We start from the raw sequence: 13,217 nt of genomic DNA, 5'->3' as shown, positions 1-13,217 counted from the left end.
TACATGTCAGAGTTATGGGACTTGACCCAGAGAGGTTGGTAATTGACCTAGAAAAAGATAAAATAAGTTTCAAAGCTATATGCCTTTAATTGATGGCTGTATGTACTTGCATGCAAAAACTTAACCAAGGTGTGACGCCGACGCCGACGCCGATGCCAGGGTGAGTAGAATAGCTAGACTATTCTTCGAATAGTCGAGCTAAAAATACAGCCTCTATTGCATACACAAGGTTTTTCTTTGATTTGACCTAGTGACCTAGTTTTTGACCCCAGATGACCCATTTTCAAACCTGGCCTAGATTTCATCAAGGTAATCATTCTGAATAAAACTCATGAAGATCACTTCAAAAATACAGCCTCTATCGCATATACAAGGTTTTTCTTTGATTTGACCTAGTGACCTAATTTTTGACCCCAGATGACTCATTTTGAACTTTTACTAGATTTTATCAAGGCAACCATTCTGACCACATTTGATGAAGATCAGTTGAAAAATACAGCCCCTATCGCATACACAAGCTATGATGTTGACAGACAGACAGACAGACAGATGACAGACGACAAACAGACGCCGGACATTGAGCGATCACAATAACTCACCTGAGCAATGCTCTTGTGAGCTAAAAGTAAGTTTCAAATCTATATGCCTTTAAGTAATGGCTGTATTTACTTGAACGCAAAAATTTAACCAGGATTTTCTAAGTCCAAAGGGGGCATAATTTGGCCAAAATGCAGGTCAGAATTATGGGACCTGATGCTATCAACTAGTTTTATAACCCCGAAGACACATGTGAAGTTTCAAATCATATCCATTAGTTTTGGAGCAGTACGACTTTCAGTGATAAACTTACAGGATTTCTTATGTCCAAAAAGAGCCTATTATACCAAATTTCATTCATGCAGTTTATGACCAGATGACCCATACGTGGAGATGGTCATAGTAATCTTGATAAAAATGAAGATAAAAATAAGTTTCGCAAAAGGTTTTGCTTGAATTTGATAGCTTATTATTGACAGATGACAAACTTTTAACAAGATTTGTAATGGAACTCTGACCACCTTGTGAGATAGTGAATAAAACACTTAAAAATATAATGTTGCAGACGGCGCAAGTAAGACAAAAACGGTCATTGAGCGATACATTATACTCACACTAGCTATAGCTCTTGTGCGCTAAAAGTAAGTTAAATCTAAGTGCCTTAGTAAGGCTGTGTTTATGAACGAAAAAATTTAATGTTCAATAATTCATAATTTGGAAAATAGTAATAATGAATGATGTATCCCAGTTTTTATAACCATGATCACATTTGTTAAATAAGTATCGCATTATTTTAGATATTAAAACTTTCCATGTTAACTGAACAGGGCATAAATGGTCAAAACCAAATATCTAAGCTCAGGGTATAACAGTTCTAGACAAAAGAATATTTTTATAGCTTTTTCCTATATTAATCTGTTTAAAACAAGTGAACCCTAGGGCCACGTCAATTTTTATTCTAGATGCATAATTAGACAATGCTTCATACCTGTAATATACCAAATATCAAATCTCAGCCCTGGCCCTTTTGGTTTTGGAACTTCTTAAAGTTTAACTTTTCTACTGCCTCAGCAGCGGGAGGCCTGCACTGAATATGATTTTTTGAACAGGGATAATGCTAAGGACCATCCAAGAAACGTCTAGGCCAGGATTTATTAACTATCTCTAAATGGTTTCTGATGAAATGTTGACTGAACAGAACTGTGGATGGATGGATGGTGACGACAATAGTTCAACCGAAGCACTCTGTGCTTAGTTGAGCTAATTAACTAGAAACAGGTAATAATTTAGTTAACAGATACTAATCTAACCCTCAGCAAGCTGCTTGAAAAGAGGCTCTACATTCAGGTTACATGATATATTACCTCATTATCATGATTGACACGTAAGGTGTCAACATCAGTTAGATCATCAGCATCGTCCTCATCCTTATAATCATCAAGTGCACCATCATCGTCATCATCATCATCATTGCCATCTACTGGAGTGTTAACATCCCGATCTAATCAAAACCAGAAATACATTTTTATCCCTCATTTCAAAAGGCATGATACTTGTGAAAGGAAATTTAATTTAAAGTATTTCCATACAACAAGAGGGCCATAATGGTCCTAGATCGCTCACACAAGTTTCATAGATCAACAAGAGCACTGCAATGCAGAGCAATATACGCCCGAAGATATGACCTTTGACCCCTAAGGGTGACCTTGACCTTGTAGCTAGCCATCTAGAACATGCGCTATGTACATCGTCTCAATGTGGTGAACATTTGTGCCAAATTTCTTTGAAATACAGTCGAGACTGCCTTAACGACCCCCTGAATTTAGCGACTCCGTCATATACAACCCTATTTTATGCTCCGGACGCAATTTACTATTAAAAGAGTCTGAAATAAGCAACCCCCTGCCTTATGCGACAAGGGACTGTGAAATCAGGCTCCCAAATCGATATTTAGACCATTTTCAGCGACTTTGAGACGCTCCCTCGCAAGATTTTACACGATAGAGTTACCGTTCTTTATCTCGCGTGAAGTTGTTTGAGACGAGAACTTATTTGTTTACAAAAAATGGCTGATGAAAAACATAAACAAGAGGGCGATGATGGCCCTATATCACTCACCTGTTATCATTGCACTTGAGGACAAGAAGGTCCTCAGAAAAAATATCTAAGTCCAAAGGACAGTAACAACAAAGGGAAGAAATTTAACCAAAAAGAAAAAAAATTCTTACAAGGTACAGATATGTCAAAATACACCTACAAATTGGAGGTACCATCAATGTTGTACCACAGAAAAGTGGTCTCGGTTTTTCCCTACGGCCAATAATAAAAATTTAAAAAAGCTATTTATAGTAACGTAAAAGGGAAGTAATTAAAAAATTTTTTATTGTAAGTGAAGAAAAGAAGGATCTGCCAAATAAATCTGTTGACATAAATGAAATTTCAGATCAGTATCTTCATTAGTTACAGAGATATACCCATTTTAATTTGAAATAAAGGGAGGTAATTTGACATAAAATCAGTCCTTAGTTATCTACCCTGATTGGCTCAGTCCAACTAATGACAATAATGAAATTTCAAATAAGTACTATAAGTACTTACTGATATAAATTCATTTTGATTACAATCAGGGGAGGTAATCAGATATAAAATAACTCTGAACCTACGCTTGGATCTGATTTGTCATGGAATCCAAGAGTTATTGTTGTTGAAGTTATTTTGGAAGTTTGTATCAAATAAAACCATAAATGAAGTCTCTATATGGCTGCAAAAGCCAAAATAGCCAATTTTTGGACCTTTAAGGGGCCATAACTCTGGAACCCATGAAGAAATCTGGCCAGTTCAAGAAAGGAACCAAGATCTTATATTGATACAAGTTGTGTGCCAGTTTGGTAAAAATCAAATCATAAATAAAGCTGCTACTGTGCAGACAAGGTCAAAATAGCTAATTTTGGCCCTTTCAGGGGCCATAACTCTGGAACACTTAAAGGAATCTGGCCAGTTCAAGAAATGAACCAAGATCTTATGGTGATATAAGTTGTGTGCAAGTTTGGTAAAAATCAAATCATAAATAAAGTTGCTATTGTGCAGACAAGGTCAAAATAGCTAATTTTGGCCCTTTCAGGGGCCATAACTCTGGAACCCATAATGGGATCTGGCCAGTTCAAGAAAGGAACCGAGATCTTATGGTGATACAAGTTGTGTGCAAGTTTGGTTAAAATAAAATCATAAATGAAACCTCTATAGTGCAGACAAGAAATTGTGGACGGACGACGGACGGACGACAGACGGACGACGGGCGATCACAAAAGCTCACCCTGTCACTATGTGACAGGTGAGCTAAAAAGAACTGTTTTGACATTAGAACAGCGTTTTAAGGCACTTGAATTGCTCGATTAGGGAAAACCAGCGTATAAAGTCGCTGAAGAATTCAGAGTCGGTGCATAAATTAACATTATTCCTGGTGAAACAAAAATATGGTGGTATTTAACAGGAAACGCCGAGGTAAACACAGATTAAAGATGCAATCAATAATCGAATAAATGTCAATGAACAATTAGTACACAAAGATATAAATATCATAAACCTCAGTGTGTAAATAGTTCAAATGGAACATTTATATTTTACTGCTCCCCTTTATTTTCTCGCCAGATCATGAGCTTAAATTTGTTTTATCACCATCATACGAATGATGCAAATTATTTGAAATTTATATTTTATCAATATGCAATTAAAGAAATAGTATTTAATCATTTTCCACTACTACCTTAAAAGAGGCCTATATATAAGTATCCGATATTCATGTACTTTAACTGGAAAAATATATGAAACCAGCGTCATCCTGTTAAGTGAGACTGTTTTAAGAGACTCCAGGTCATATATGACTATTGACCCCTAAGTGTGACCTTGACCTTGAAGCGAGCCATCTAGAACATGCGCTCTACACATCGTCCCAATGTGGGGAACATTTGTGTCAAGTTTCTTTGAATTCCTTCAAGGGGTTCAAGAGTTACAGAGCAGACACGAAATTGCTAACAGACGGACAGATGGACGGATACCGGGGGAATAACATAATACGTCCCTTTGGGCATATAAAAATGTTTCTTTGTGGGCTACGGTTAAGATTTAACTAATTTGATAGCGGGTCACCTGCTAAAGAGAGATTGTGTGAAATTATTTCAAGCCAAGCACATGACTGCTATAGTTTTAAGTAATCCAGACAGCCAGATTAAAAGATATTAAAGAATTAATAAATCTGACTGTAATCTGGCACAGTAGCATGTAAACTGTTAAGTGTATCAGCTAGTATATTTTCTGCGAATTTCATTAGAAGTCCTATTTTCAGATTTTTTTAAATGTTGCAAGGACACAATATAGGTCATATGGTGACTTTCCAGCATTGATGGTGAAGGAAGACACCAGGTGCTTGTCTGCGCATTATTTCATCATGAGTGGACTGTTAGCCAGCTGGATGGCTTTCTCACATGAATAAGAAAATAGTTTCAATTACCTGTAAAAATTCATATTCCATCTTTTAAAACTGAAAATGTTTGAATTAACCTTGACAGTTCACAGAGGAACTATACATCATAAAATATCAGTTGTAGTGCAGGCCAGTAATGCCATCAGCAATGGGACTAGTTAATATATAAGGTTAACTGGCTTGAAGATTGTAAAGACATGTAAACAGCTGAGCATCAAAACAATAACAAAGGCATCTGAATGCAAAAAGATGAAAACAAACATAAAATTTGGCAAAACTAGAGTTGTCACAGGAGTGACGAATTATACCCCCACAATATGGCCTTGTCACAGAACTAAGCCAATGTAAAACTTGCTTGACCTTTGACCTACTGACCCCCAAATTAATAGGGGTCATCTGCTGTCATGATCAACCTCCCTATGAAGTTTCATGATCCTCGGCCCAAGCGTTCTCAAGTTATTGTCAGGAAAAGGTTTAAATGTTCAGGGTCACTCTGACCTTTTGAACTCAAAATCGATTTGGGTCATCTGCTGTCATGAGCAACCTCCCTATTAAGTTTCATGATCCTAGGCCCAAGCGTTCTGAAGTTATTGTCTGAAAACTGTTCAAATGTTCCGGGTCACTGTGATCTTGACCTGTGACCTACTGACCTCAAAATCAGTAGGGGCCATCTGCTGGTCATGACCAACCTCCCTATCGTCATGACCAACCTCCCTATCAATTTTCATGATCCTTCACCCAAGAGTTCTAACGTTATCATCTGGAAACCGTTTAACTGTTTCGTGTCACTGTGACCTTGACCTGTGACCTACTGACCTCAAAATCAGTAGGGGTCATCTGCTGGTCATGACCAATCTCCCTATCAATTTTCATGATCCTATGCCCAAGCGTTCTCAAGTTAACATCCGGAAACCGTTTAACTGTTTTGTGTCACTGTGACCTTGACCTGTGACCTACTGACCTCAAAATCGGTAGGGGTCATCTGCTGCTCATGACCAATCTCCCTATCAATTTTCATGATCCTATGCCTAAGCATTCTCAAGTTATCATCCGGAAACCGTTTAACTGTTTCGTATTATTGTGACCTTGACCTTTGACCTACTAACCTCAAAGTCTAACTTGACCTGTATTTTATCATATTACACCTGTGTACAAAAATTTATGATCCTAGGCCCAAGCGTTCTCAAGTTATCATCCGGAAACCGTTCAACTGTTCCGGGTCACTGTGACCTTGACCGTTGACCTACTGACCTCAAAGTAGAACTTGACCTGTATTTCATGATGTTACACCTGTGTATCAAAATTTATGATCCTAGGCCCAATCGTTCTCGAGTTATCATCCGAAAACCATTTAACTGTTTAGGGTCACTGTGACCTTGACCTTTGACCTTTTGACCTCAAAGTCGAACTTGACCTATATTTTCTGATGTTACAGCTGTGTACCAAAAATTATTTAAATCGGTCAAGCCTTTCATGAGTTATTGTCTGGAAACCATGAAAACCAACCGACAGACCGACAAGCTCACTCAGATATACACCCCCAAACTTCATTTTGTGGGGGTATAATGAAGAAACTGTTAAACATTGTTGAAAGTCTGTTTTTTGATTAAAGAGAAGTTGTTTTTAAGTTTGTTTTTTCAATTTTTAGCTTTTATGCCAATTAACTGCAACAAAGTGGAATCTTCTGAAGAAAATTGAGACAGGTCCATGTAAGGTTGCTGCTGACCAAGATTGGTGAAAATCTATCAAGATGCTCATAAAAAAAGTTCTGTAAAGTTTTTTTCTAAGTTTGGTAAAGATCCAACCAATGTTTCATGACAAATAGTTTTTTTTAAAGGTTGTTCTATCTTTTAGCTCTGGCAGACCCTTGTTTTATACAAGTATGCAACAGACAAAGTTTGATGTAATTCTGACAAGTAGTTTCAGAGCTGAAGATGTTTTAAGTAAAAAGTTCACACTAAAAGACAGATGGACAACAAACAATGCCAGCCAAAAAGTGATCATAAAATCTCACCTGAGCAAAACTCAGGTGAACTACAGAGAACAGATGGGTCTTTTATGCAAAAATTAAGCTCTGTTTGAGCTGGAGAGAGCATCCAACTGTCTCACTCATTTACTAATTTACAAAGGGTCTGAACAGCTGAAACTAGAGTTGTCACAAGAGTGACGAATTATACCCCCACAATATGGCCTTGTCACAGAACTAAGCCAATGTCAAAGCTGAACTTACTTGACCTCTGACCTACTGACCTCAAAATCAATAGAGGTCATCTGCTGGTCATGATCAACCTCCCTATGAAGTTTCAAGATCCTTGGCATAAGCGTTCTCAAGTTATTGTCCGAAAAAGATTTAAATGTTCCAGGTCACTCTGACCTTTGACCTTTGGAACTCAAAATCATTACAGGTCATCTGCTGGTCATGACCAACCTCCCTATTAAGTTTTGTGATCCTAGTCCCAAGCATTCTGAAGTTATTGTCCGAAAACAGTTTAAATGTTCCAGGTCACTGTGACCTTGACCTTTGACCTACTGACCTCAAAATCAGTAGGGGTCATCTGCTGGTCCTAACCAACCTCCCTATCAATTTTCATGATCCTAGGCCCAAGCTTTTTCAAGTTATCATCCGGAAATTGTTTAACTGTTTCGTATTAGTGTGACCTTGACCTTTGACCTACTAGCCTCAGTGACCTGTATTCAATCATGTTACACTTGTGTACCAATATTTATGATCCTAGACCCAAGCGTTCTCAAGTTATCATCCCGAAACCGTTTAACTGTTCAGAGTCAGTGACCTTGACCTTTGACCTACTGACCTCAAAGTAGAACTTGACCTGTATTTCATTATGTTACATCTGTGTACTAAAATTTATGATACTAGACCCAAGCGTTCTCAAGTTATCATCCAGAAACCATTTAACTGTTCCGAGTCACTGTGGCCTTGACCTTTGACCTACAGACCTCAAAGTCGAACTTGACCTGTATTTTATGATGTTACACCTGTGTACCAAAAATTATTTAAATCGGTCAAGCCTTTCATGAGATATCATCCGGAAACCGTTTTACTGTTCAGGGTCACTGTGACCTTGACCTTTGACCTACTGACCCCAAATTCAAACTTGACCTGTATTTTCTGATGTTGCACCTTTGTACCAAAAATTATTTAAATCAGTCAAGCCTTTCAAGAGTTATCATCCTGAAACCATGAAAACCAACGGACCGACCAACCGACCGCCAAGCTCACTCCTATATACCTCACTTCGTTTTGTGGGGGTATAATAATCTCTCTCGGTTTTTTGTTGTGTTTTTTTGTGGATAAATTATAACATGTGGACAACAATGGAGTAACATAAATTATCATGCCATTTGAAAGAAAACATGCAGTTTTTCCATGCATTTATGCTAATCATGCAATTTGTCCATCTTTCCTCTACATTCCTTGATAGTGTAAATGTTGAACTGGGGTTTGAAAGAAAGATTAAAACATAAATCCCAAGTCAGACTGTTATATATTATTAACCAGCCTGGCTTAAATGTAATCATAAGGTTTTGGACATGTAATGTAAACTAACTAATATTTAGATTCACAATACATTTTGTGTGGAAAGAAAAAAGCATGTATTTTCGTATAAACAACATTGGCAAAGCAATATAAATTTAGGATGCTGAGGCTTAGACCCATCCCTAGATTTGCCACTATAATGCCACCCTTTTCAATGGTGGAGTATTTAGACAATTTTCCACCAAAATGCCACCTAAAATGCCACCAAAATGGTGAAAAAATGAACAGGACAGTGGCAAATCTGTTTTCCACTAAATGCCACCTTTTTTTTCACTTGCGTACACCTTTAGGTGGCAATTAGTGGAGTATTTAGACAGTTTTACACCATTACGCCACCATTATGGTGGAAATTTTTTTTACTACTAAATTCCACTTATTTCCACCAATTGCAACCTTCATGGTTTTTTCCTATTTAAGTCTATGTAAAACTTGTGACCCCCAGGATGGGGCCTCTTTTCACCCCAGGGGCATAATTTGAACATTCTTTAAAGAGGACCATTAGATGATGTCACATGCCAAATATTGAGACTCTATGCCTTGTGGTTTTGAACAAGAGGATTTTCAAAGTTTTCCCTATATAAGTCTATGTAAACTATGTGACCCCCAGGGCGGGGCCATATTTGACCCTAGGGGAATAATTTGAACAACCTTAGTAGAGGACCACTAGATGATGCTACATACCAAATATAAAAGCCCTATGACCTGTGGTTTTGGACAAGAAGATTTTTAAAGATTTTCCTTTCGGTTGCCATGGCAACCAGAGTTCTAAATGAAATTCAATTCTTTGAAAAAATTTTAAAAGAAGACCATCCAAGGAACATCTCTGTGAAGTTTCATCAAAATTGGCCTGATGGTTTAGGAGGAGATGTTGTTTAAAGGAAAGTGTGGACGGACGATGACGGACGGTGAGCGATCACAATAGCTCACCCTGAGCCTCTGGCTCAAGTGAGTTAAAAACATTAACAAAATGACATTATTTGAAAACTTCTTTCAAACATAAATGCCAAACTTTCAAAAAGAACATGAAATTATAACTTAAACTAATTCTAAAAGGTGTACACTAGAGTCTCTGTATATGAGACGGGCGAAATTTTTCCCAATAATAGAATTTCTTCAAACTTTGGACACTGGAGGACAAATTGTCGCAAATGCTAATTTCAAGGGTAGATAACTATTTTCAATACTGGCTAACTATGCGTTTTATTGCACATCTTTGTTTCTTAGACGATTGTCCTTCAATACCAAAGTTTGCCCGAAACAAATCTTTTTTGCACGAACTATCTAAGATTTATATAGCTATTATTTTCATCATTGTTGAAACATGATCTGTTTGCATAAAATCTTGACAAGAGCACTGCCTGTGGGTGCCATCGCTCGTCTACAAGTGCTGGACAATACTGTGAAATCATTAATATTTGTGGGGGACTAATTTTCGTGGATTTCGTGGTTGAGTCAATCCATGAAATTTAATCCCATACAAGTAAAATTCCCATTCCTTTTTATGTTCAAAAGTTGAAATCCACAAATTCATATCCCCACGAAAATGCCGTTTTGACCAAAACCACGAAATTTCATGCCCACGAAATTTAATGATTTCACAGTATATAATAAAAGAGTTATAGTTATTGGCCTTCCTACTTAAAGCTATAGAAAGTATTCAAGAAAAAAAAATTAAACAAAAACAACTTTACTGATTTTCTAAGTACAACAAGAGCTCCGCCAAGCGGGGCAAACTACACCCGAAGTGCTGTTCAACAGTCTTGACTCTGATTATCTAGTGTTTTGAGAAGAAAAGGGACATAATTATGCAAAAGTTGAATAGCCTCAGGAGATAATCTACTGTGAACAAAACAAAGCTGATGACATATACTAAGGTTAATTTGAATTTGATGGAAACTGTAGGAGTTGAGTACACAATTAACAGATGTAGTAGTAAAAGTTAAAACAAGAAAACCGCCTTGCTGGTGCAGACGCTCATCTGATTTATTTGTCTCTGTATAATAGAAATATTGTCCTACCAGTGTGTTTTAATGATATTTTCTAAGTCCAAAAGGGGCCATAATTCTTGCAAAAAGCATGATGGAGTTATGTCTCTTGTTGTACAGAGTCAACTTCTGATGGTGAATATGTGTTGCAAGTTTTAAAGCAATAACTTACAGCTGACCTAAATACCAAATTTGACCAAAAAATCTGATTTTCTAAGTCCAAAAGGGGCCATAATTCTTGCAAAAAGCAATGTACAGTTACGGTACTTGCTGTGCAGAGTCAGCTTTTAATGGTAAATAATTGCTCCAAATTTTAAAGCAATTGCTTAGACAGCTTAGGAGAAAAGCTGACCTAAACATAAAACTTAACCAGGCAACGACAACGCCGATCAAGTGATGAAAACACTCATCATTTTTTTTTCAAACAAGAGGACCATGATGGTCCTGAATCGCTCACCTGTCCCCACATGACCCAGTTTTGAACTGAGTATGACATCGTTTTTTTCTATTATTTGACATTGTGACCTAGTTTTTGAGCTCATGTGACCTAGTTTTGAACTTGACCTAGATATCATCAAGATAAAAATTCTGACCAATTTTCATGAAGATCCATTGAAAAATATGGCATCTAGAGAGGTCACAAGGTTTTTCTATTTTTGACCTAATGACCTATTTTTTGAAGGCACGTGACCCAGTTTTGAACCTGACCTAGATATCATCAAGGTAAACATTCTCACCAATTTTCATGAAGATCTCATAAACAAGAGGACCATGATGGTCCTGAATCGCTCACCTCTTCCCACATGATCCAGTTCTGAGTATGTCATTTTTTCTATTATTTGACATAGTGACCTAGTTTTTGAGCTCATGTGACCCAGTTTTGAACTTGACCTAGATATTATCAAAGATAAAAATTCTGACCAATTTTCATGAAGATCCATTGAAAAATATGGTCTCTAGAGGTCACAAGGGTTTTCTATTATTTGACCTATTGACCTAGTTTTCAAAGGTACGTGACCCTGTTTTGAATTTTACCTAGATATCATCAAGCTGAACATTCTCACTAATTTTCATGAATATCTCATGAAAAAATATGGCCAACTTTCATACAGATCCCATGAAAAGTATGGCCTCTAGTGAGGTCACAAGGTTTTTTTATTATTTGACCTACTGACCTAGTTTTTTAGGGCACGTGACCCATTTTCAAACTTGACCTAGATATCATGAAGGTGAACATTCTGACCAATTTTCATGAAGATCCATTCAAGGGTATGGCCTCTAGAGAGGTCACAAGGTTTTTCTATTTCAAGACCTACTGACCGTTTTTGATCGCAGTTGACCCAGTTTCAAATTTGACCTATATATCATCAAGATAAACATTCAGACCAACTTTCATACAGATCCCATGAAAAATATGGCCTTTAGAGAGGTCACAAGGTTTTTCTATTATTTGACCTACTGACCTAGTTTTTGAAGGCACGTGACCCACTTTCAAACCTGACCAAGTTATCATCAAGATGAACATTCAGACCAACTTTCATACAGATCCAATGAAAAATATGGCCTCTAGAGAGGTCACAAGGTTTTTCTATTATTTGACCTACTGACCTAGTTTTTGATGGCAAGTGACCCATTTTCGAACCTGACCTAGATATCATCAAGGTGAACATTCTGACCAATTTTATTAAGATCTCATGAAATATATGGCCTCTAGAGAGGTCATAAGGTTTTTCTATTTTTAGACCTACTGACCTAGTTTTTGAAGGCACGTGACCCAGTTTCAAACTTGACCTAGATATCATCAAGATGAACATTCAGACCAACTTTCATACAGATCCCATGAAAAATATGGCCTTTAGAGAGGTCACAAGGTTTTTCTATTATTTGACCTACTGACCTAGTTTTTGAGGACACGTGACCCAGATTCGAACTTGACCTAGATATCATCAAGGTGAACGTTCTGACCAATTTTCATGAAGATCTTGTGAAATGTATGGCCTCTAGAGAGGTCACAATGTTTTTCTATTTTTAGACCTACTGACCTAGTTTTTGATGGCACGTGACCCAGTTTCGAACTTGACCTAGATATCATCAAGGTGAACGTTCTGACCAATTTTCATGAAGATCTTGTGAAATGTATGGCCTCTAGAGAGGTCACAATGTTTTTCTATTTTTAGACCTACTGACCTAGTTTTTGATGGCACGTGACCCAGTTTCGAACTTGATCTAGATATCATCAAGGTGAACATTCTGACCAATTTTTATGAAGATCTTATGAAATATATGGCCTCTAGAGAGGTCACAAGGTTTTTCTATTTTTAGACCTACTGACCTACTTTTTTGGCCGCACGTGACCCAGTTTCGAACTTGACCTAGAATTTACCAAGATGAACATTCTGACCCATTTTCATAAAGATCCCATGAAAAATGTGACCTCTAGAGATGTCACAAGGAAAAGTTTACGCACGCATGGACGACGGACGCTGCGCGATCACAAAAGCTCACCTTGTCACTTCGTGACAGGTGAGCTAAAAATATGGCCACTTTAGAGGTCACAAGGTTTTTCTATTTTTAGACCTACTGACCTAGTTTTTGACCGCACATGACCCAGTTTCGAACTTTACCTAGATATCATCAAGATGAACATTCTGACCAA

At 37.3% G+C, this 13,217-nt stretch overlaps 1 protein-coding gene across 7 annotated transcripts in view; it reads right to left on the bottom strand.

Moving 5' to 3' along the window:
• LOC123566555 (putative uncharacterized protein DDB_G0271606) overlaps positions 1-13,217 on the bottom strand; it is a 148,016-nt gene that overhangs the window by 50,707 nt on the left and 84,092 nt on the right. For 6 of the 7 annotated variants that reach the window (XM_045360769.2, XM_045360767.2, XM_045360771.2 and 3 more), the window contains one exon: positions 1,902-2,038. The exons of the other annotated variant lie outside the window; for it this stretch is intronic. In XM_045360769.2, the coding sequence (XP_045216704.2) occupies positions 1,902-2,038 (137 nt within the window). The remainder of the gene's footprint in view (positions 1-1,901; positions 2,039-13,217) is intronic. 7 annotated transcript variants of the gene reach the window in all.

Source organism: Mercenaria mercenaria, chromosome 8 (assembly GCF_021730395.1).
Source record: "Mercenaria mercenaria strain notata chromosome 8, MADL_Memer_1, whole genome shotgun sequence".
NCBI lineage: Eukaryota > Metazoa > Mollusca > Bivalvia > Venerida > Veneridae > Mercenaria > Mercenaria mercenaria.
This window is presented reverse-complemented; position numbering and strand designations above follow the sequence as displayed.